The following is a 22745-nucleotide window of genomic DNA, read 5'->3' as shown; positions in this document are numbered from 1 at the left end:
CCATTTGTTGATGATTTATTTCTATACTTGCTTCATTAGCATTAGGGACATTTTTACCAGGGGGAAATATTAGGAGAGAATGGATTTAGGGAGGATTTTGCATACCTTAATATTCTCTTCTAAAGCAAGAGACTAGTTTCAGGGCAAATGGACTAAGATAGATAAAGTGAAAATGAGAATCATGCAAGTTTATTTTCTTTCCTCGCACTTTAACAGTCTTTTCTAATTATCTTACGTATTTTAGCATGGTCTTATAAATACGATTTTTAATTGTTGTACAATATTCCATCAAGGAGAGTACTTAATAATTACCCAGTGTGCTTAGTTATGATCCAGTTATTTTAACCATTTATGTTGTTTCCAACTTTTCACCTTTATAAATTAAAGTTAGAGTGAACAATCTGGAATATATTTTTCTTTGTTTTCTGATGGTAGTTTCATAGCAGTGAAAAATGTAAAAAGGTATTCATATTATTATTCATGTTTTTATGACTCTTAAAATGCTCCTATTTGGTATACTTGTCTTAAAAGGAACCCTGCTAGGACTCAGTTTGAGAAACAAAATGTTTTCTATACAGTTGAACATATTTTTAAAATGGGGGCACCTGTCATGCTTGGTAACTACTTTGTGCTGTGCATATGTTGCTAAACTTAGGTTTCTTCTCTTACGGTTCTCCCCAAAGTAGCCTACATTTGTTGGGATAAAATAGATGAAAAAAAAAAATCCATGATAACTAGGGATTATGACATGAAGACATAATTGTTTTTATTTGCACATATTAACATAAATGCTTCACTTTGTATTAACACTTTTATCTTCTATTTCATCAGTCATGTATGAAATAGAATGTAGTTGTAAATGTCTTTTATAATTGTGTTAATTTATTATAACTCCTCAAGCATATCTTTAGGCAACTGTACGTGAACCAAGCCAAAACATTTTTTTCTTTAAATTACAGAAGTAGTACATTTTCACTGTTAAAAACCTGGAAAATAAATACAAGTTATCGAAAAAAAAAAAAAAATTCCGGGAACATCTTTTTTGTCTGTCTTTGTGCCCTTGCCACTTCTGCAACTTCTAACCAGAAGGTGAAACAACAATACACAAAGCATTCACTTTTGAACTATTGACATATAAATAATAACAATAGAGCTAGGAAGTATCAAATAAATGATATTTGGTAACTGACACATAACCAGGGTCTTGCCTACCCACCAGGAATACCTTAACATGGCCTAAATCTCCTAAAATGTACAGATCTACTTTTATACAGTTTCTTCAGGATTAGGAATGATTACCTAGAAATGTTATAAGCAGTTGAATATTGAGTCAAACTGTGTATGTAAATATTTGATCTACTAGATCTTATAAGTCAGCTAACCCTATAATTTTTCAGCAGTATTGGGTGTGAATCTGTGTGGTCCAGAGGGCTCTGGAAAGACTAGATGTTGGAGTTAGGGTTAAGTCCTAATCCTCCCAGGGGTAGTTCTGGAATTCTACAGAATTCTGTAGCCTTCTAGCTCTATAGCTATTCTAGAAAAGCCTTTTCTTTACTTCTGCTGAGTTTTGCCACATCAGTAAATTGTTATCTCCAGAGGGTGAATTCTGTGTCCTTTGAAAAAATTATTAGGGATGTATTTGTCACTACCTCATGTTCTGGTTTTCCGCAGGTAAAGCAGCTGAGCAGCCATTTTCAGATTTATCCTTTCTCATTGAGGAAACCAAACTCAGATTGACTAGGAATGGAAGAAAAGAACATTGGCCTGTAATCTACAGAAAAAAGTACTGTAAATAAGATGCTTGTAAATATTTCATCCATCACCATTGAACTAAAATGACCTGCTTAACAGACCTGGGAACTCAAGTTTGTAGAGTACTTGGACAGCAGGAGGGATACAAATGATCTGAACTTATGGAATTTTGGATCTGCTAACTCCCAACGTATTTTATTTTTTATAAAACCATGTGGCATTTTGGTTAAGCATTATGTACTTTAGACAAGCAAAATGTTTCTAGTGATTTTAGCTTCATGAATCTATGGTATTTTGGTTCATACAGAGTTAAGGATGCTTTGTTTTTATTTTTAAAGTCCCCAAATTGGTTTAGGAACACTGATAACGTTAAGAAAATGGCAAAATGTTTTCATATTTGGTACTACTTTAGTAGTAGATCTTTAGAGGTGGAAGTTATCAATAGCCCAAATCTAAAACAGGGAAAAGGTAAGAGCAAGTCACCTTTAGCAAGAGATGCCAAATGATCACAGAACTATGATGTACAGTTGCCAAATACTGGTTTCTCTTTCCCATGGAAATGCCTTTTTTCCTCATGCGCTGAGAGAGCTGGTATATATATATTTAGATTCTCTAGTATTCTGGCTCTCTTTGTTTGGGAGAGATCTTGATAAATGACTTAATTTTCTTTTAAAGAAAAATGTTCAGTTGACTTAGCAGAGAGTAGATCATAATTGTAGCTTACCCATTGACATGGTTCATCGTTTAAATGTGGCATTTCCCCCCTCAGCTGCAAGTTGCTGAGACTGGGTACCCGAGAACTATGTTTATATGAATGCATGTGACAGCCCCAGTCTTACGATAATTACTTGTAGGGAACGCAGGTAAACTTCCTTATAAGAGAAATTTACTTTGGACTTAGAAATCTCATGAGCCTCACTATGAATTCCTGCTATGAACCGCACTACAAAATTAGTTTTCTGATTCAGTTTGCCCTGCCTTCCTTCCTACCCTCTTCCTTCTGTCCGTCCATCTCTTTTTTACGGAGGTGAGAGTGCTGTGTTTTTTATTTCATAAGGGTAAAGAAGTAGAAATTCTTCCCTTCCTGACTTGCCCGCTTCCCCGTTTGAAGAAAGTTTTTGATATATATGCCTTACTGAGTACCTACTGTCTTTAATGTGACTTGGAATAATTTTTGAGGTTTACTGACAAACATAAAAATCCCTTTGACTTAACTGTGGTTGATCTGTAGATTACACCTTTTCATGAATGTGGATATATTATTTCTTTTTGACTCTGTCTCCATTTAGTTTGGTGGTGGTGAAATTTACTTGCTGATTTTCTTTTATTTTCCACCGAATGAAGTTTGTGCTTGAATGAAGAGTGTATCTTAAACCCTTTTTTTTTTTGGATGGATTGCACTTGGATAAAATAGGCACCACTGTGTTGATATGTAATTAAATTCTTAGCCATTATTTATCTATGAATGTGACCATTGTTAAATTTAATTATAGTGTATTCCTTTTTGAATTTCAGTCTGCTGCTTTGTAAAAATAACTATGTAATCGATATTTCAGCTTTTAAATTTGTAAATCCTAATCATTGTCATCCAGGCTATTAGAAATGAGGAGTCAAGGAGCTAACTTACGGTTCTGTACTCATTTTTAAAAATGGTTCATAAAGATTGAGATATATTCGGTGACTTTTTCTGAGACTGAACATGATGAGAAATGGATGCTGGAAAATGTGGATAGTGATTCTATGTTAATAAATCGCCATCATGGAGGTCAGAGAATGAACAAATTAAGTAACGGTAACTCTTTTTTGTAGACCTTGTTTTTTGTCATCTATAAAATTGAATAGGATTAAGTGGTAATTTGGGCTGGGAACAAAGCTTTGTTCTAAGGTTTCTGATCTAATCATTTTACCTTTTGTTGATCTTGTACACAAGAATGAGATTAATCTGTATTATATAAGAAGAGAATTGAGAAATGTTTGTAAATGACAAATTTGGACCACAGGCTTTCTTCACCTTGTACAGTATAGTTAAAAAAAAAAAAAAAAAAAACCCTCTGGTGTAGGGTCATGTTCTATACTTTTGGGGCTATTTTACCTCAGAGTGTCTTTCTGTTCTTTTTCCATTACATCAAGTTTATTTGAAATGGTTTTGTGCGTGTACTTCATGACCTGTTTCTCCGTAGGGGTAAAGAATTGCGCCACAGTTTTATTGACACCATTAGATGAAAGGTGGCTGTCAACAAGATGAAAGTGAAACTGAGTGAAGTACTGTTTGAGAATACCATGGACTTGTAACTCAGTGGACTGCTAACTTTTTCTTGGTTTAGTCTGCCATCTTGAACTTACCTCGAAAGTCCCCATTTGTTGTTTAGTGATATAGCAGCTGAAGCAGGACTTAACTTGCAAATAGCTCTGTGCATTTGTGTCATACCAATTATCATAACATTTCCAAAGTATAAAAGATATTTCAGGCTTATGCATGATATTTTGGGGTGAGTCTTCCACCCCAGCCTTTCTCCAGCATACACTGAGCTGCCTTTGGGGAGCAATGGCATGGTTGGTCATACATGCATGTTTTCTGTACATTTCAGAATGGAGTGCCTTAGCCAGGCCAGATGTTTGCTTTGTGTTTCTGCTGACCAAAGTTACCTAGACCTGTGAGAAGTTACTTGTCAGGTTATGGTATGAAAAATGTCCTTTCCTGCTTGTCAGAAATTAATTCCCCTATATTTGAGGGGAGCATGGGATAGAAAAATCCTTAAAATGCCTGGATAGAGTATGTTGTTGCTGCCTTTTCTGATCCCTTACTAACATTCATGATCTTTAGTGCATTACACAGTTTAAGATCCTCACAGTTGACACTGCCATTCTTCCATTTATACATAATAGATGTAGTTCATGAGTTTTAGTTTCAAGTAATGGAGTGAATAACTTCAAAATAAAAAACTAAATAGTCCTTGGCCTTTTAATAATATCATGCTTAAAATATTTTAAATTCTAATTTTAAAAAGCTCCATGCTGATTATGGTCTAGAATGTTCTACTACTACCAACATGTCATTTATTTTAATATAGAGGTATGGGGAAGAGGAGTGTATGTCTAGAGTTGCCCAAATTCTAAACAGGTACTGAGAAAGCATTAATCATGACCTGGAGTCAGCTTTGGGGGAATATGGAAAAGAAAAATCAGGCATAGGGTCCACCTGAAGGAGAGAAAGGATCACCTTAATGCCCAGTGCCTATAGTGCTCAATGGTCCTAATGCAGTGCAGAGTTTAAAATTGTCACAATTTAAATCGTCGTTCCGCCACTAACTTCAAATTCATATGTGAATTTGAAAGGTTCCCAAGTGTTCAGTTTTCAAAGAATTTATTTTGTAGTCAGTCAAAAAACATTTGGAGTGTACCTTGCTTTCCGAAGTAGACTTTGCTTCTATAACCTGTGGAAAATAAAAAGATAAACTGAAGGTGTTTGAATCAGAGGGTCCCTTTCCCCTTTATATTTTAACTAGAAGCCCATGTGTAACTCTTCTTTTCATTTTTCAGCCAGTCTCGCTTTTGACTTGCTACCTCCTTGGACAGACGCCCACTTGCTTTGAGCACCTAGGTCTTGCCACATTCCAAATCTCCTGGATTGCCTTAGATCTCTTGACATGTCAAGGACTGGGAACATGCCAGAGGGAACAGAGTAAACCCAATAGGCTAGAACTTTTGACTTTGGGTCCCCCAAAAAGCCAAAAACAAATACAGAAATCTTTGGTTGTGTTGAGTCCTGTGTTCAGAGTGGCTTTTATCTTGACCTCAGTTCTGGTCTTAATTGAGCACTCTATAGGAGATTTCTGGTCAGATGAGAATTTTCTTTGTCCTGTGAGGTGTCTTTGTAAGAGCATGCCCTTTCTTGAGCACCCTATGGGTGAATTACCTTCCTAAGTTAGCTGCCAGTACTAGAACCTTCCAGAAGGAATTTTAATTAGTATGCTGCATTTGAAGCACTTTGACATGTATATTTTAAGTGAGTTTTAACAGTAAAACGGTGTTAAACTAATCACTGTGAAACTTGAAAGTGTGATGCTCTGTACATCTTAGGAAGCTTAAGTAGATTTCTGATTTTTCCTTTATTAATTAGGTAACCCATGTGATTTGCATATTTTACTTTTCATCTTTGACAGTGGCACAGATGACTGACATATTGGTAGGCAGTTACATTAGGGTATATGGTAAATCATGGTTGTGTAGCTTTTCCAGAGAAAGTGGCAACATGTTCCTTGTGTGGAACCCTGGGAGTGGGATTTATTGGCTAATTCACTGCAGTGTTTCTACAGTGCAAAATAAATGTAACCTTACTTTTTAATCCACTTGCTAATAATATGCTTCGCTCTTTAATAAACAAGTGTGCAAGAGATAGTAATCTAGCTGGGTTTTTGTTTGTTTTGTTTTGTTTTTAGGCAGGGACCTGCTCTTTAGACAGAGATCTTAAATGAGCTTATATTTAGGGAAGCAAAAGATGTTCTGTCATTTGTAGCCCTCTCAGAGGTGGCCTGAGTGAGGGAGTGGTGTTTCATTTTGTCAGAAAGGCCAGGTTCCCAGAATTGGAAAGTAGTACATGGACTGATTTTAGAATATTTCAACAAGGCCTTATCTCTGTAGGAAAGTCTATTTGGACCTAACAGAAGGTTTGTCTGGTCTTCTGTAGACCCATTCATGTTGTTTTACTCTTCACAGAATCATTTTTAGAAAGGTAGGCTAAATCAGAGTGGTGCTGTTTTTAAACCTTGTGAATTGGATCATGGCCATATAGTACCTAATGCGACATGGAACTTAGAGACAGTATTAAAGATGCCAGGTGTGGGGGATCCTGGCTGGCTCAGTTGGTAGAGCGTGCGACTCTTATTCTCAGGGTTGTGTGTTCGAACCCCATGTTCGGTGTTGAGATTACTTAAAAGAATCTTAAAAACAAAACCAAACAACCAGGAATGGCTAAATGCGAGGATGCCTTATGGTTCTTTGGCTAAAGTCTTCTCTTGACCAGTTTCTGTGGATAATGATTAAGATTAGAATTGATTTAGTTTTTTTATTAAAACACACACAATTTGCCATGAGTCTGATATTCTTGACAAGCACGTTTTTATCTCTAAAGTAAGTTCTTCACCTTGCTTGGGACCTGCTTAGTATGTGATGTTATTAACCCGTTTATGGGAGGAGTTTTCATTTTGCAAGATCTGTGGATGTTGCGTTTTAAATCTGTTTGAATTACTGGTATCATTCAGCAGCAGACTCTTAACAACTGCTAATTAAAACTGCCCACAATATTAACACTGTAGGTTATTTTGTTTCGCTAACTTACTCTATTAGCTTTCAAGAGACAAAGTCCCAGTGACATGTAATGACTTGCTCGTTCCAAAATGTGCCAAGAGAGCGGACTTCAGTATTAAACTCCAAATTTCAATTGTTTTTAAAAAAAAAAAAAAAGCATCTCTGGGTAATGGGGAGGCGGTGAATTACTGCCCAGATGCAAACTCCCTACCGCCTACCTTGTCCCCTTACCCTCCCATCCAACATATAATAGATTAAATTTGCAGGAATTTAACTGTAGGAAGAGAAGTTGGTACTTTTCTGAGTAAGGCTTCATGCCCTGTGACTAAGAAGAGGTGGCGGGAATCACGGCCGAATCATTGACTCAGCTGTGTCGCTTGAGCCATCGCAGTTCGCTTTGGGTAGCATTCTGAAATGAAAGGATGACTCCTTCCCTTCTCAGGTACCTAGAAACAACACCACTTAAGCAGCCGGCATGTGTTAGCGACAAGTAGAGTATATTAGAGTGGAAGATAAAGGGGAGCACAAAGTCTTTTGTTTCCTCTTTCAAGTCGTTCCATGAGCTTTTTCATCATCGGTCTGTCCAGAACTTGCTGTGTTCATCGTAAATAACATAGCATTTATTTTACCTGGTTATGGTTATGGTGTGGCGTGTGTATGTACATATTTAATATGGACACATATTTCTGCATTATATGTATGATCCGTTCCTTTACCCGTCAGTCCGTTCTTGATTATCTGCAACATGGTGAGCCCTCCTTAGAGTGTTCTCTTCTTGTGGACCTAGCTTGTAGCCCGTAACTCTGTGAAGCCTCTTCCCGCTCCGGAGCCACAGTCTCTCCTACTTGCAGTTCCTCTTCATCCCCAAGGAAGGGCCTTGAAATATGTCACTTTCTGTTTCCCTTTCACCAGGGATTGCGAATGAGAAAGATCACTGCTTCCACCGGGTTTGAGGCTTCTGGCTCTGAAGGATGATGCAGCCCTGGCCCAGAGGCAGGTTGGGAGCAGTTGTGCTCAGGGGCTCGATGAGGGGAAAAAAATCCAGCCCTTGCCGAACCGGGGCTTCATAACTTGCTTAAATTCCTGAGCTCCAGTGTTGCGAGGTCTTAGGTAATTTGACGCACAAGTAGATGACAGCTGTGCGTTTTCACCGTCACTTTCGCATCGTTGGTGTTACTGCTCCCCGTTGCGAGCCCAGATAATCAAGACCCGACCGTTTCTTGCCACTGGATTCTGGAAGCCTTGCCCTTTCAACTGGATTTGTGTTCGTTTCTGCTGCTGTGAACCCCAAAAGTAATGCAGTAGGTTTTAATTTAAAATTGTTTAATTCTATTGTTGATAAATATTTATTGTAATAAAAGTAAAGAGTAAATAATTTTTAAATCCTTTTAACTGTTTTCAGATTGTCTTCTTTGTTTGTTCTTGGTAGGTGCAAGAGGGGAGGGAGGGGAGAAAAATAATGTCCAGCCACTTGCTTAAGAGTTACTGATTATTTTAAAACAAAACATTAAATGTTTTTTTCTTTTGTTTGTTTAAAGAAAGATCAGCCCAGGGGTGCCTGGATGGCTTAGTTAAGCATCTGTCTTTGACTAAGGTCATGATCCCAGGGTCCTGGGATCTAGCCCTACCATGGGTCTCCCTGCTCTGGGGGAACCTACTTCTCCGCCCCTCCTCCCACTCATTCTCTCTCTCTCTCTCTCAAATAAATAAAATCTTAAAATAAAAAAAAATAACGACCAGCCTGCTTGCTCCTGGGTGTTCTGCAGTCCTGGGCCCTGTTTCAGAAAGCAGAGTACCAGGCAGGTGGCAGTAACAGCGGTTCATGTTGTCCTGCTCTTGACTTCCCCAGAACTGGGCACTGGGCAGTGTATAATAATACTGGGTCACACTCAGGTTAGTTTGTGAGGTGGTTGTCTCATACTTAAAAACATTTTCCTACAGAAAGAATGTTAATTTTCCAGACTAATTCCATAAGAACTGAATGACCCACACTTGGTACAATTAAATGTTAGTGTATGAATCATAAGCTTTATTGAAAAACCTCATATTTCCCAACATTGCTTCTGAGAATATTTCCTGTCTTTTACATCAGAATTGATCTCCCCACTTCTAGCAGCAGGCATTATTATTATTATTATTTTTTTTCCTGTAAGAGGTTTAAAGAAGGTGAGGGGAAAGTCCCTATTGCAGCCCAGGCTAGTTGTCCAGCCGTGTGCTCATAGTCCCCTGGCCCTCCCAGCCTCTTGGTTGCACTAACAGTTGTTACCCCTGCCCTTCTGTCTGCAGACCTCCAGCACCCAGTCCGTGCCTGACGGCATCGCAGGTGTGTCCTAGGTAAGCAGCGCGGGTCTGTCCCAGCCTAGACGCCGTGCTTCCAGAATGTCCTGCTCTTCTTCCTGCTCTCATCTTTTCTTCTTGCTTGCAAGTTCCCCTAAAGCAAACTTGATATCTGCTCCTTCCATTTTTCTTTTTGCCTTCATTCTGAAAATTTCTCAAGACCTCCCAAGCTTTTAATGCCATGACTGTTTCTTTGTCATGTTTGACCTGGCAAGCTTTGACCTGGGGCAAGTTACTTATTGTTTTTTCAGAGACTCAGTCTCTTCACCTGTAAAATGGGATTAGTAATATTGCCGCAGTCATGCATATGTGCTATGAATGATGCAAGGAGGTATTTAGCACAGTGTGTGGTCTAAGGTAGGTGCTTGGTTTCTACTAATAACTTTGAACTCTTCCCTAAGCCTTATGACCTACTCGTGACTCCCCTTCTTCCTTCCCTTCCCTGTTCCATCCTTTGTACCTTTAGTAGTCAATACATAAAGATGATGGGTGAGGCAGTTCTAAAAATAACTTGGAAATGAATAAAAGAAGATTGCCTTCTGAGAATCTATTAGTAAAATTCACACAAATTGGGAGACAGGAATAAGCCAAGAAATTATGTAAATGTTTGATGGGATGGTTTGCTATAATCTTATGGATGTGGAATTAAGTATGTGACTTGACTTCATAGACTAAAATCTAGTCAGTGTATCATTTCCCTGGAAAAAGACTATATACTGAAGATAGATGGCAAGCCTGTTGCATAGCAAAAGAAGCCCATATATCCAGAAGGGTTTGCGTTTATCATCCCATACTTACCCAGGGATGGGATGAAAGGACTATTGGGTCTTTGTGGCAAGTTATACTCATTGTGGGCCCCTGAATTCATTGCAGTCAATCGTACAACATCAAGAAACTTGCCAGTTATAGTTTGATTTCCTTTGGAGAGCAGCCACAGATACTTGCTAGTCACAGGTCATAAATACACATGCTTATGTCAGTTGTAGTTTCCTGCTCAGATTAGGGTATCCTCTTTCTTTCGTGAACTTATTAGTGTAAGTTCTCCAAAGCATTCTGCTTTTTTTTTTTTTTTAAGATATTATTTATTTGTTTGACAGAGACACAGCGAGAGAGGGAACACAAGCAGGGGGAGTGGGAGAGGGAGAAGCAGGATCCCCACTGAGCAGAGAGGCTGATGCGGGGCTCGGTCCCAGGACCCTAGGATCATGACCTGAGCCGAAGGCAGAGGCTTTAACCCACTGAGCCACCCAGGTGCCCCGGGAGAGAGACTCTTAAGCAGGCTCCATGCCAACACAAAACACGACACGGGGCTTGATCTCACAACCCTGATATCACGACCCAAGCTGAAATCAAGAGTCAGATGTTTACTGAACTACCCAGGCGCCCCAGAAATCTGTTGCATTTCTATACACCAATAATGAAGCAGCAGAAAGGAATCAATCCCATTTACAATTGTGTCAAACACACTAAGATGCCTAAGAATAAACCAAAGATGTAAAAGATCTGTACTCTGAAAACTATAAAACACCAATGAAAGAAATAGAAAACACCACAAAGAAATGGAAACATTATATGCTCATGGATTGAAAGAGCAAATATTGTTTAACTGTCTATTACTACTTATAACAATCTACACATTTAATGCAATCCCCATCAAAATACCAACAGCATTTTTCACACAACTAGAACAAACAATCCCCAAATTTGTATGGAGCCACAAAAGACTCCGAATAGCCAAAGCAACCTTGGAAAAGCAAAGCAAAGCTGGAGGCATCGCGATTCCAGACTTCCAAGTTATAGTACAAAGCTGTAGTGATCAAAAGAGTACGATACTGGCAGAAAAAAAAGACGCAGAGATCAGTGGAACAGAATAGAAAACCCAGAAATGAACTCACAACTATATGCAATTAATTGTTAACAAAGCAGAAAAGAATATCTGGTGGGAAAAAGAAGTCTCTTCAACAAATGATGGGGGGGGACGGGAATGGCCCACTTTCTTACACTATACACAAAAATAATTTCAAAATGGATTAAAGACCTAAATGTGAGATCTGAAACCATAAAGATCCCAGAAGAGAACACAGGCAGTAACTTCCTTGATATCAGCCTTATTTTCTGTTCATTTTTCCTCCCTATATACTAGATACATTTCAAATAGACTTGGCTTACATTCTACACATTGTGTTACATCTTCTCTTTCTCATTTAATCTTTATCTCTTTCTAGGTCAGATCCATTCTTAGCGGCTGCATTGTTTTCCAACCCCTGAAAACTTTACCAGTTCCCCTATTGATGGATTTTGGGGTCATACCAGTTTTTTAGTATTATAAAGATCTGCAGTGAGCAAACACCTGTGTACATTTCTTTCACTGAGCAAACACTGGTTGTGCACTTACTACATATTAGGTATTATGCTAGGCGCTATTTGTACAGTACTGAATGAAACTGATGTCATTTTCAGCCGGCGAAGGTAGAGCCCAAGTCCCATTATCTCCCCGGGAATGAAACCACAGGCCGGCAAGCAAATGCCGGAGCGGGGGCGGGGCGGGGCCTGAGGTGCCGCGGGCGCGCGCGCGCGCGCGCGCACTCCAGCTGCCAGTCAGGTGACTGCCCTCCCTGGCAACGGCTTGTTTTTAGCAACCGGCGGCGGTCTGGCGGTGGTCCAGGAGGAGCTGCCTGGGGCGGGAGGCACCTGTCATGAATCCGCCGGGACCCCTGGGGGTCCTGGAGGAGAAGGAGGAGGAACACTTGTCCACTCCGATTCTTGGGCCGTCCATACATTCTGACAACCCTCAGGAGCGGATCCAGGCCCGGCGCCTCCGCATCGCCGCGCGCCTAGAAGCCCGGAGGCGGTGAGCGGGGCGGTCTGGGCGGGTCCTCAGCGTGGAGCCCCGGGTGCCGGCGACTCAGGGCAGGGACGAGGCGGGCGCTTTCCCTTGGCGGGAGGCTCTGAGGGGAGCTGCGGGCGGGCCCCGCGTGTGAGCGGAAAGATAGGCGGTGAGATAGGAAGAATATCTTCCACAAGGTTCCATCAAGCAAAGTATGGAATATGAAGACATTCAACACACTTGTAAAGTCAAAGACGGAAAGAACAGTCCTCTCAGCACTTTTACGGAGAGCCTGCTGTGCCGTGCGCTGCGAGCAGTACATTGAAGACACAGGCCATCCGTAACATCCCCTGGGAGGTCTTTCTTTCCTTCTTCCATCCCAGCCTGCCTTCCACAAGCATTTCTGCCGTGGACCTCAGCTGTCACTTCTGCAGGTCTCAGTGGCTTATCTGGTTGTATGACACAAATCCTCATCCCTGAAGGGTCTGAGACTAATAATCATACCCTTCTCAGGCCAGGGTTGTTGCGCCTGTCCATTCACGGACACAGTGGGCTGTCATGTACCAAGAGGCACCTGCATGATCTTATGAATTCCTGAACACCTCTCTGTGTGACAGCACTTGTACCTTGCCCTGGTGGCCAGGATCAGCTACCCTACCAAGATGGTGACTTCTTGTCTGCTGGCCATTTGGACGCAAGGGGCCCGGAGAGGTGTGTCAGTGTTCCAACAAAACTTTACTTATGGACATTGCAGTTTGAATGTAGTATGTTCACATATCACAAAATATTCTTCAGATATTGATCTTATTTTCTGAGATCATTTTTAAAAGATTTTATTTATTTGACAGACAGAAATCACAAGCAGGCAGAGAAGCAGGCAGAGAGAGAGAGGAAGGGAAGCAGGCTCCCTGCTGAGCAGAGAGCCCGACGTGGGGCTCAATCTCAGGACCCTGGGATCATGACCTGAGCCGAAGGCAGAGGCTTTAACCCACTGAGCCACCCAGGCGCCCCCTGAGATCATTTTTTAAGAGAAATTTTAGGTTTGCAGCAAAATTGAGTGGAAAGTACAGAGATTTCCCAGTCCACTACCTGCCCCCACGCATGCGCAGCCTGTCCCACTATCAACATCCTCCAGAGTGGCACATTTGTAACAAATGATGAAACTGAGTTGACACATCATCACCCTAAGTTCATAGTTTACATCATGATTCACTCTTGGTGTTCTATGGATTTTGACAAATGTAATGACATGTGTCCACAATTATGGTATCATACAGAATAGTTTCATTGTCCTAAAAATCCTCTGTGCTCTGCTTAGTCATCTGATCTTTTTTTTTTTTAACCATTTCAAAAGTGTAAAAATCATTCTTTACTTGTGAGCCCTACAAAAATCGGTGGGTCATATTTGGCTCACAGGCCAATCTGATGTAATGAATCAATGTAATGTTGTTCTGCGGGATATCCAGATGGTCCTTATCTCTTCAGACTGTATTTTAACTGAGATCAGGAGAATTAACGTGACCCTGTAAGTATGTGGGTTATACGAGTAAACATTGTCATCTGTCGGATGTAAATGTGAACTTCCTGATCCTTTTTCTTGATTGAAGTAGAAAATAACACATTTGGCCCAATCAACAGCTGCTTTGTGTGTACTTTAGACCACCCCATTCTGCTCTAGCAAAGATACCACACCTGCATGGCAGCCACGATCAGGACAAGTCCTTGCTGAGCTTGCAGTATTGGTAATCATTTTCTCAGATCCATCCAGTTTTTGCAGGGGCCAGAGTGGTGATTTAAATGGAGACTTGATCGGGATCACCCCTCCTGTATCCTTGACATCCTTAAGGGTGACACTAGTCCCCCCCTTAAGGGTGACATCCATTCAGCCTTCCCTGTCATGATAGCTCTTACCCACAGGCCCAGGACTTAATGTGGGAGTTTCTCAAATTCCTAAGTATGTTGAGATCACTCTGATTGCTCTTTGAGGGAATGGCTTGGAGAAGCCAGAAGTGTAGTTAAGGAGAGCAGTTAGGAAGCCGTTGCATTGGTCTGGGTGAGGGATGAAGTTGGTCTGGTAGGATTGGAGAGAAAGCAGATGTGCTCAAGACATGTGTTAGAGCTTCAAGTGCCTGGATTTCCTGATTGGGGATATGCTGGTGGAAGACAGGGAAAAGGCAACAATGGCTAGAACAGCTGGGTAGGTGGTAGTGCCTTGTATTGAAACGATAAAGCTACGGGGGGAAGTGAGGCAGCAGGATTTGGAAATCAGAGAGTTTGGCTTTGGACATATTAAATGAAATTGGATTCTGGAAGACATTAAAACTGACATGTCTATTAGGCAGCTGGACATGGGTCTGAAACCCAGAAGAGAATTCTGGATTAGAGAGGTCAGTGCAGAGGGTCAACAGCATTATGATTGTATTGAAAACCATAGGAAAGGATTGACTTACACTGGAAAAGAGGATAAAAAGATGAGAGGAGAGCTCATGCCAAGCCCTAGGAAAGCTGTGCATTTAGAAACAGATAGAAAAGGGAACACTGACAGAGGATTATCTCCATGATCTAAAGATGCCATCGAGTGACCAGTGGTGCTGCTGGGAAAATGAAAATGCAAGGTACAGAGGTGGACCTGATGAGTTTAACACCCTGAGCTGGGGAGTTTTTAAAATAATAATAGCCTGAAAAGGAGAGTGTTTTCTTCTATTGAACTTTGTTTATGTAACCAGGCCAATGAAAAAAATTTTAAAAATAAAATTTACAATATGAAATAAGAAAACAGGGACAGATCGATACCTTTTAATTACATTACTGTATTTTTGGGTGGGAAAGGAAGGAAAAACATGAAGTGTTTCCAAAAGAATTCTGTGAGGTTTAGCGAATGATTACATGTAGAACGACAGAACTGAACTAAACAGAGTTCAGCTTCTTCATGTTTTCAATAGCTGGGCTGTTGTTCATGTCAAATCCCTCTTTTTCTTTTTTCTTTTTAAGATTTTATGTATTTATTTGAGAGATAGAGAAAGAGAGAGCACAAAAGGAGAGAGAGAGGGAGAGAAGCAGACTTACCAAGCTGAGAGCCCAACACAGGGCTCCATCCCAGGACCCTGAGATCACAACCTCAGCTGAAGGCAGACACCCAACTGTCTGAGCTACCCAGAAGCCTCATATATCAAATCCCTCTTGTGCTGGGAGATGTAGTACCTTGGGGGTTGGGGATTTACCCTGTGCCTGAGCTGGGACGACAGAGCCATTTTAGACATGCCCTCAGAACACGTGCGTGCCCCTTAGTCTGTGTGGGTCACACGCCAACTGTATTCTTTTTGTTCTCTGAATTAACTTCCTTGTTAAAGGATAAGACATAGAAAGTTGCTGTGTCGAAGCCTACATACATATTTTTTTTCTTAAGATTTTTTTCAAAGTAATCTCTACACTCAACGTGGGGCTCGAACTCACAACCCTGAGATCAAGAGTCTCATGTTCTTCCAACTGAGCCTGCCAGGTGCCCCCATACATATTATTAAAAATTAACATAGCTGTAGAAATTGTTTAGAACTTAGATTAACAGAAGATTTTTTCAGAAAGGAGTGTTTTGTCACTGACCTTGTTTTGTTGTTGGCACAGGTTAATAATACACAGACTTTTAGTCCACTGTATCATTTTTATTTTATTTTTTATTTATATATATATATACATTTTTATTTCTTTTCAGCGTAACAGAATTCATTGTTTTTGCACCACACCCAGTGCTCCACGCAATACGTGTCCTCCACAATATCTATCACCTGGCTCCCCCAACCTCCCACCCCCTGTCCCTTCAAAACCCTCAGATTGTTTTTCAGAGTCCAATGTTTTATTTTTTTAAAAAGATTTTATTTATTTATTTGACAGAGAGAGATCACAAGTAGGCAGAGAGGCAGGCAGAGAGAGAAGGAAGCAAGCTTCCCGCTGAGCAGAGAGCCTGATGCGGGGCTAGATCCCAGGTCCCTGGATCATGACCTGAGCCAAAGGCAGAGGTTTTAACCCACTGAGCCACCCAGGCACCCCACACTGTATCATTTTTAAATGATCTGTAGCCCCCTTGATTGCCTCTGGTGCCCACCACCCTAAGTGCTGGAGCCTCAGTATACCATTGAGGTGTAGTTTTAGGGAAGAAGCTGTTAATAGAATCAAATGTCAAATAAAAATAAAGAATGGGTTTAATAGGCTAAAGCTCCTGAAAATCCCAGTCTCTACTGTCTCAGTTGAAATTTGAAATTCCTGGAGATGTGACTCCAGTGTAAGGATGGCAGATGGAACACATACATTTATCTTGGATCTCTATCAAAACTCCATTAGCATGACATTTAAAGGGATTAAATAAAAAAGACATAAACCCAAAAAGTCAAGCAAAACAGAAGGGACTCAACAGCAACATTTGGAAGCTGGGAAGCATAAGGACAGATGGTAAATGGTCTCGCAGATTCAAGACTATGGAAATATAAACTAGCAGTGAGGAAAGCCGAGAGCCCCCCCAACCTTGATTTACTCCGCAGTAAATCTGCAAAACACCAGGAAATTGGAAGCATCAGGTTCAAGTGGAAGTAGAGATGAAGAAGGGGACTAAAGTCAGGAAAATAGTTGGATGCCAGGAACCTTTTCCCCGCCTTGCACAAAAGATGGGAGGTTTGGAGGATCTGCAGTTTGGGGGGTGCTGGGCAGAGATGAGGCAGAAACACTGTACTAAACACAGTGGCCACAGGCACACTGCCACTGAGACCTTGTAGTCCTTCTGCCTGTTCGGGGACTATGGGCAAGTTGGAGCTTCACACACCGGCAGGAGACAAGTCTCTGGAAAATTTGACCAGCTGCCAAGAAAAGATTTAAAGACACCGACGTTCAGAGTTGCCCACAAGGCGATCCAAGTAGACGGTCCTGTGCTGAAGTTCATTGTTGTCAAGCTGCACCCTTGCATTCAGAACTTCTTCAGCTCGCCCGTCTTTTTTATTTTTGACAGATTGAGATTCCAAGTAGACAGACAGGCAGGCCGAGAGAAGGGGAAGCAGGCTCCCTGCCGAGCAGAGAGCCCCTGCAGGGCTCCATCCCAGGACCCTGAGATCAGGACCTGAGCCAAAGGCAGAGGCTTAACCCACTGAGCCACCCAGGTGCCCCCAGCTCTTCAGTCTTGATGGTGACAAAGGTAGCCAAGGATTTCTAGATGTCTGAGGAAAGTCTTTATGATGAAAGGTCGACACCAAAATGAACACACAGCAAAAAGTAACTTAGAGGAACTTGAGACTATGTAGGGAAAAAAGACAACAGTAATACATCAAAATGGCTATCATTCAGACAATCCTTGGAGAAAAAAAGAAATGATATTGCAATCACAGAAAAAGAATAAGATGCTGTTAAAGGGGTGGTGAGAGAACAAAATAGAGCTCTTGGAGATTAAAAAATATGGTAGAAATGGAAAACTGTAGAAGGGTTAGGAAGTAACGGTCATGGAGTCACATAGAAGGTAGAGCAAAAAGAAAAACAGAAACTAGGAGAGAAAAAGATTTTTCAAAATTAGAGGACCAGTCCAGGAGATCTAGTCTCTTTTTTTTCTAGATCCATAAAGAAAGGGCAGAGCGAACAGAGGGGAGGAAATGATCACTGGAAGTATTCAAGAAAATTGATCAGAACTGAAGTTTCCTGCTTGGGGTTGGCGGGGGGGATGCCCTACTGAAAATGTTCAGCCCAGTGGAGGAAAGTAGACCCACCCGCGGGCACACCATTGAGAGAGTTCAGAGCGTTACTGAAACACCCAAGTTCGGCTGCCCATTGCTCCAAAAGCCAGTAACTCAAGAGACGAGGTTTTTTTTTTTTTTTTTTTTTAATTAATTAATTTATTTGACAGAGATCACAAGTAGGCAGAGAGGCAGGCAGAGAGAGAGGGGGGAAGCAGGCTCCCTGCCGAGCAGAGAGCCCGATGTGGGGCTCGATCCCTGACCCCAGAATCATGACCCGAGCCAAAGGCAGAGGCTTTAACCCACTGAGCCACCCAGGCGCCCCCCAAATTGCCTTTTAGACAGGTTGTTATACTTCACATCCCCAGCTGTGGTGTGGTTTGAATAGTTGGGCACCCAAACCTGATGTTATCAACTATTTATTTATTTATTTATTTGAGATTTTATTTGTTTGTTGGAGGGAGAGAGATAGCATGCAAGTGGAGAGAGTGGCAGGCAGAGGGAGAAGCAGGCTTCCCTCTGAGCAAGGAGCTCGATGCGGGACTTGATCCCAGGACTTTGGGATCATGTCCTGAGCCGAAGGCAGATACTTAACTGACTGAGAAAACCCAGGCATCCCATTATCAACCTTTTAAATCTTTTCTCGTCTGGTATGGAGAATAATGATACCTTACAGGCTTCTCAACTGCATTTCTTGTGTTCTATGTGAAGTTGAACGTATTTTCAAATGTCTGTTTGCCTGTTGTATTTCTTCTGTAAATTGCCTGTCCACATCCTTTGCCAGTTTTTCTAATCGTTATTTTGTCTTTTTTGTATTGATTTGAAAGAGCCTGTTCTCTTTTCTAGATGGCAACGTTTTGTCAAGTATCTTTTATGAGTTTATCCCTTGAATCAAGGAGAAGAGTTTTAAATTTTAAGAAGTAAAGTCTTTCAATCTTTTTACTTTTTTTTCTAGCTTTGGTCTTATTCTAAGATGGGTTTTCTCCTGTATCTACTTATATTGTTTTTATGATTGTGTTTTTTAATATTGAAATTTTTATCCATATGGGATGTATTGTCATATATAGTATGATGCACTATGGAAACTCTATAGAATCCACATACTAGAAATAACTTTAGCTTCTCTACTTTCTCCCATCACAGGGAAGCACTTGGAGAATATTTGGATGGGAAGAAAGAGAGTGAGGAAGATCAAAGCAAGAGCTACAAGCAGAAAGAAGAAAGCAGACTGGTATGAGCTGGTGGCATATGGGTCCTATCAGCCAGTGACACTAGGGAGCTGGGTGTGATGTCATGGTTTTCATACTTAGACCAGAAGAATCTCAAGAGGGATTGTGTGTTCCTGCCTTTAGTTAGGCAGAAGCGAATTTGAATCTTTCCCATTTTGAGAGCTCTCTAGGAGTGAGCTCTCGTTTCATCCTGTGAGCTGTTCATTAGCGCAACTCAAGGTATTTACGCTGCCCATTCAGGGCCTTCTGTTTCCGTCCTAATGACAGTCTTCTCTGTATCTCTGTCTGATACTTGGGCCTTCACTCTGGCTTGGCCGATCCGCTCACTCACCTCCAGTGGGGGCTCTGCTCATCCTGTTCCATGCCTCTTATCTTCGGGGATGCCAGTCCCTCCCTTCCCCTCCTCCCCGCTGTCCTCTACCTCCATCTTCTCTCCTCTCATCAGGATGCCTTCCCATACTTCAAGACCATCTCAAGTCCCAACTCGAGAAGACTGCAAGTCCATGATTTCTCCGCAGCCCAGCCTCCTTTAATTCACACACTGGGTACTTCTCTGTGCCATGTGTTTCATTTTAGACCGTTTTCTCCCTTGTAGGACTTCCAATGTGTGTGCCTGCAGTGTCCCCAGCAGAGCTGTAAGCTCTGTGAGAGTGAGAGCCTCTGCGTATACCTGTGGAGTAGTGCAGGGCTTGTACTCAATAACCACTAAAAAGAAAGTCATTGATTGCTGTCCCATGGCAATGACAGGGCTCCTGGGATGTTTAATAAAGGACTTGGAACAACAGGTGCAGGAAGAGTGAACAACACTCCCAAACAGCAAGCAGGACTGGCAAAGTGCTGCATTTAATTAACTGTTAAATGAATATCATAGGGCAGCGGGATGGTAGGAATTGAGGGAAAGAAGAGGGCTGCCCAAGCAGGCCTGATGGGGAAAGGTTATATGGAGAAAGTGGGATTTGAGCTGCATCTTGGAAAAATAGGTGGGACTTATAAAAGCAGAGAGGAGAGAGAGCATTTCTGGCAGAAGTTGAAGTACACTTACTGCGAGAAAAAAAATACTCAAGTTACTGAAATGTCATTATAGAGCAAAGAGATCTACAGAGACACCTGAGTGAACTCTATGGTACTGGGTCAAGGATAAGATACCTTACGGTGGTGGGAAGAACACTGAGCTGTGGTGTGTTCTTGGTCCCCATCTGGTGCTCACTGTGACGTTGATGTGTCCTGCCTGTACTGGGGTCACTTCGTCGAAGTGTCGATCATCTCTGAGCATAGCTGGGTAGGATCAAAAGGATATTGTATATAATCTGGAACCTCCTGATATAGTTTATACTGCTATGGTCTTGAAAATACTGATACAGAGTTCACCTGGAGCACTCTTTGAGTGTGAACCCGAAGAGATAATGTTGTTTTCATTAGCAGCTTTTCTTTTTTTTTTTTTTTTTAAGATTTTATTTATTTATTTGACAGAAAGAGATCACAATTAGGCAGAGAGGCAGGCAGAGAGAGAGGAAGGGAAGCAGGCTCCACTGAGCAGAGAGCCTGATGCGGGGCTCGATCCCGGGACCCTGGGATCATGAACTGAGCCAAAGGCAGAGGCTTTAACCCGCTGAGCCACTCAGGCACCCCATCATTAGCAGCTTTTCAAGCTTCCTCTCACTTATGACTTAAGTCATGTAAAGTGTTGGCATAGAAAAGAAATGTATAAAATGTATAAAAACCAAATGCTGCCTTCCTTAATATCAAGATATTAACAACTGGTGCTACCATAAGACTTGGACGGGAAGGGCCACTGTCCTTGACCTTATCAATCATTTTTACTTGGTGATTCTTTTGTTTCCTATTTAATCTTCCTCCAGTTTTATAAAGATATTCTTCCAAGTTTTCTCTTAGAAGCTTTATTTTTGTATCATGTACGTTTTGGTCTGTAGTCTATCTTGAATTGATTTTTGTGGCTAGTGTAAAGGTAGGGTTCAAGGTTGCTGTGTTGTATATGGATTTGTAATTGACCCAGCACCATTTATTGGAAGGATCATCCTTTCCCCCACAGTACTGCAATACACCTTTGTTGTGAGTCAGGTGATCACATATGTGGATTTGTTTTTGGATTCTCTGTTCTGTTTTATTGGTCTACTTGTCTGACTCTACACCAGTTCCACACTATTTTAACTACTGTAGCCTTATGACAAGTCTTGACATCTGGTGGAATAGGTCCTCTAAGTTTGTGATTCTTCAAATGGTCTTGGCTATCCTTGACCTTTTTCATGTCCATATAAATTTTACAATCAGTTTGTCAGTTTCTACCAAAAAACCTGCTGGGATTTTTAAAAGTTTTATTTATATATTTTAGAGAGAGAGCTGTGGTGTGTGTGTGAGGAGGGGGCTGGGGGGAAGGGGAAGGGGAGGGAGTAAGTCCTCAAGCAGACTCCCCCTGAGTGTGGAGCCTGATGTGGGGCTCAATCCCAGGACCCTGAGATCATGACCTGAACTGAAATCAAGAGTCAGCCACTTAACCCACGAGCCACCCAGGTGTCCCCTGCTGGGACTTTAATTGAAGTCAGATTGAACCTATAGATCAATTTAGGAAAGAATTAATATCTTACCAACGATGAGATTTACAATCCATGAGTATAAAATATCCCTCCACTTATTTAGGTGTTCTTTAATTTTGTCAACAATGTCTTATGCTGAATTGTGTAAGACTGATGATTCGCAGACCTGTAGCCCTGGAACAAATAATACAAACAAAACAAAACAAAACAGGGACGCCTGGGTGGCTCAGTTGGTTGGACGACTGCTTTCGGCTCAGGTCATGATCCCGGAGTCCCGGGACCAAGTCCCGCATCGGGCTCCCAGCTCCACGGGGAGTCTGCTTCTCCCTCTGACCTTCTCACTCATGCTCTCTCTCACTGCCTCTCTTTCAAATAAATAAATAAAGTCCTTAAAAAAAAAAAAAAACGAAAACAATGTCTTACATTTTGCGTTGAGGCGCTAAGTGTTTTTTGCTGATATATAAAAGTACAATTGGTTTTTTGTATAGTGACCTGATAGTAAGCAACTTTGTCAAATTCTCTTGTCAATTCTAATAGTATCCGTGGTCTCTTTTGTTTGTGTGTTTATTTTTTTTTTTACATATGTAATCATATCTGAAAACGACAGTTTTATCTTTTCCTGTGTCTGTTGGTCTGTTGGTGACTGTAACATTTTCAGTTTTACTTTGAGTCTGAAATAGTTGATTCAGAAATTTCTGATGTTCACATTGTCTGAGCAGAAAATAGAAAACTGTTCAAAAACTACTGGAAAGCCTTTACTTCCTTAGGCATGTAAAACCATTTGGTACAAGTGCTACAACTGTAGCCATTTAAAAAAAATTCTGGCGTACCTCTGGATATCGGGGTTAAGGCTCCCATTCTGTATTCTTTTTTTTTTTTTTTTTTAAGATTTTATTTATTTATTTGAGAGAGAGACAGTGAGAGAGAGCATGAGTGAGGAGAAGGTCAGAGAGAGAAGCAGACTCCCCGCGGAGCCGGGAGCCCGACGCGGGACTCAATCCCGGGGCTCCAGGATCATGACCTGAGCTGAAGGCAG

The 22745-nt window shown here is 41.3% G+C and overlaps 2 protein-coding genes across 2 annotated transcripts in view; both read left to right on the top strand.

The window, feature by feature from the left end:
• The window catches only part of LOC111154106 (selenoprotein I), a 36235-nt gene extending 32442 nt beyond the window's left edge, over nt 1–3793 (top strand). Inside the window, exon 10 of the mRNA XM_022513494.1 lies at nt 1672–3793. Within this exon, the coding sequence (XP_022369202.1) occupies nt 1672–1770 (99 nt within the window). The 3' untranslated portion in view covers nt 1771–3793. The remainder of the gene's footprint in view (nt 1–1671) is intronic.
• An 8248-nt stretch (nt 3794–12041) lies between these two features.
• Nucleotides 12042–22745, top strand: part of LOC111154169 (dynein regulatory complex subunit 1) — a 39371-nt gene continuing 28667 nt past the window's right edge. Inside the window, exons 1-2 of the mRNA XM_022513598.1 lie at nt 12042–12247; nt 19072–19159. Of these exons, the coding sequence (XP_022369306.1) occupies nt 12093–12247; nt 19072–19159 (243 nt within the window). The 5' untranslated portion in view covers nt 12042–12092. The remainder of the gene's footprint in view (nt 12248–19071; nt 19160–22745) is intronic.

This window comes from Enhydra lutris, unplaced genomic scaffold, assembly GCF_002288905.1.
Source record: "Enhydra lutris kenyoni isolate GAN:26980312 unplaced genomic scaffold, ASM228890v2 scaffoldscaffold35, whole genome shotgun sequence".
Taxonomy (NCBI): Eukaryota; Metazoa; Chordata; class Mammalia; order Carnivora; family Mustelidae; genus Enhydra; species Enhydra lutris.
The sequence above is the reverse complement of the archived record's forward strand: the minus strand, read 5'-3'. Positions and strand labels throughout refer to the sequence as shown.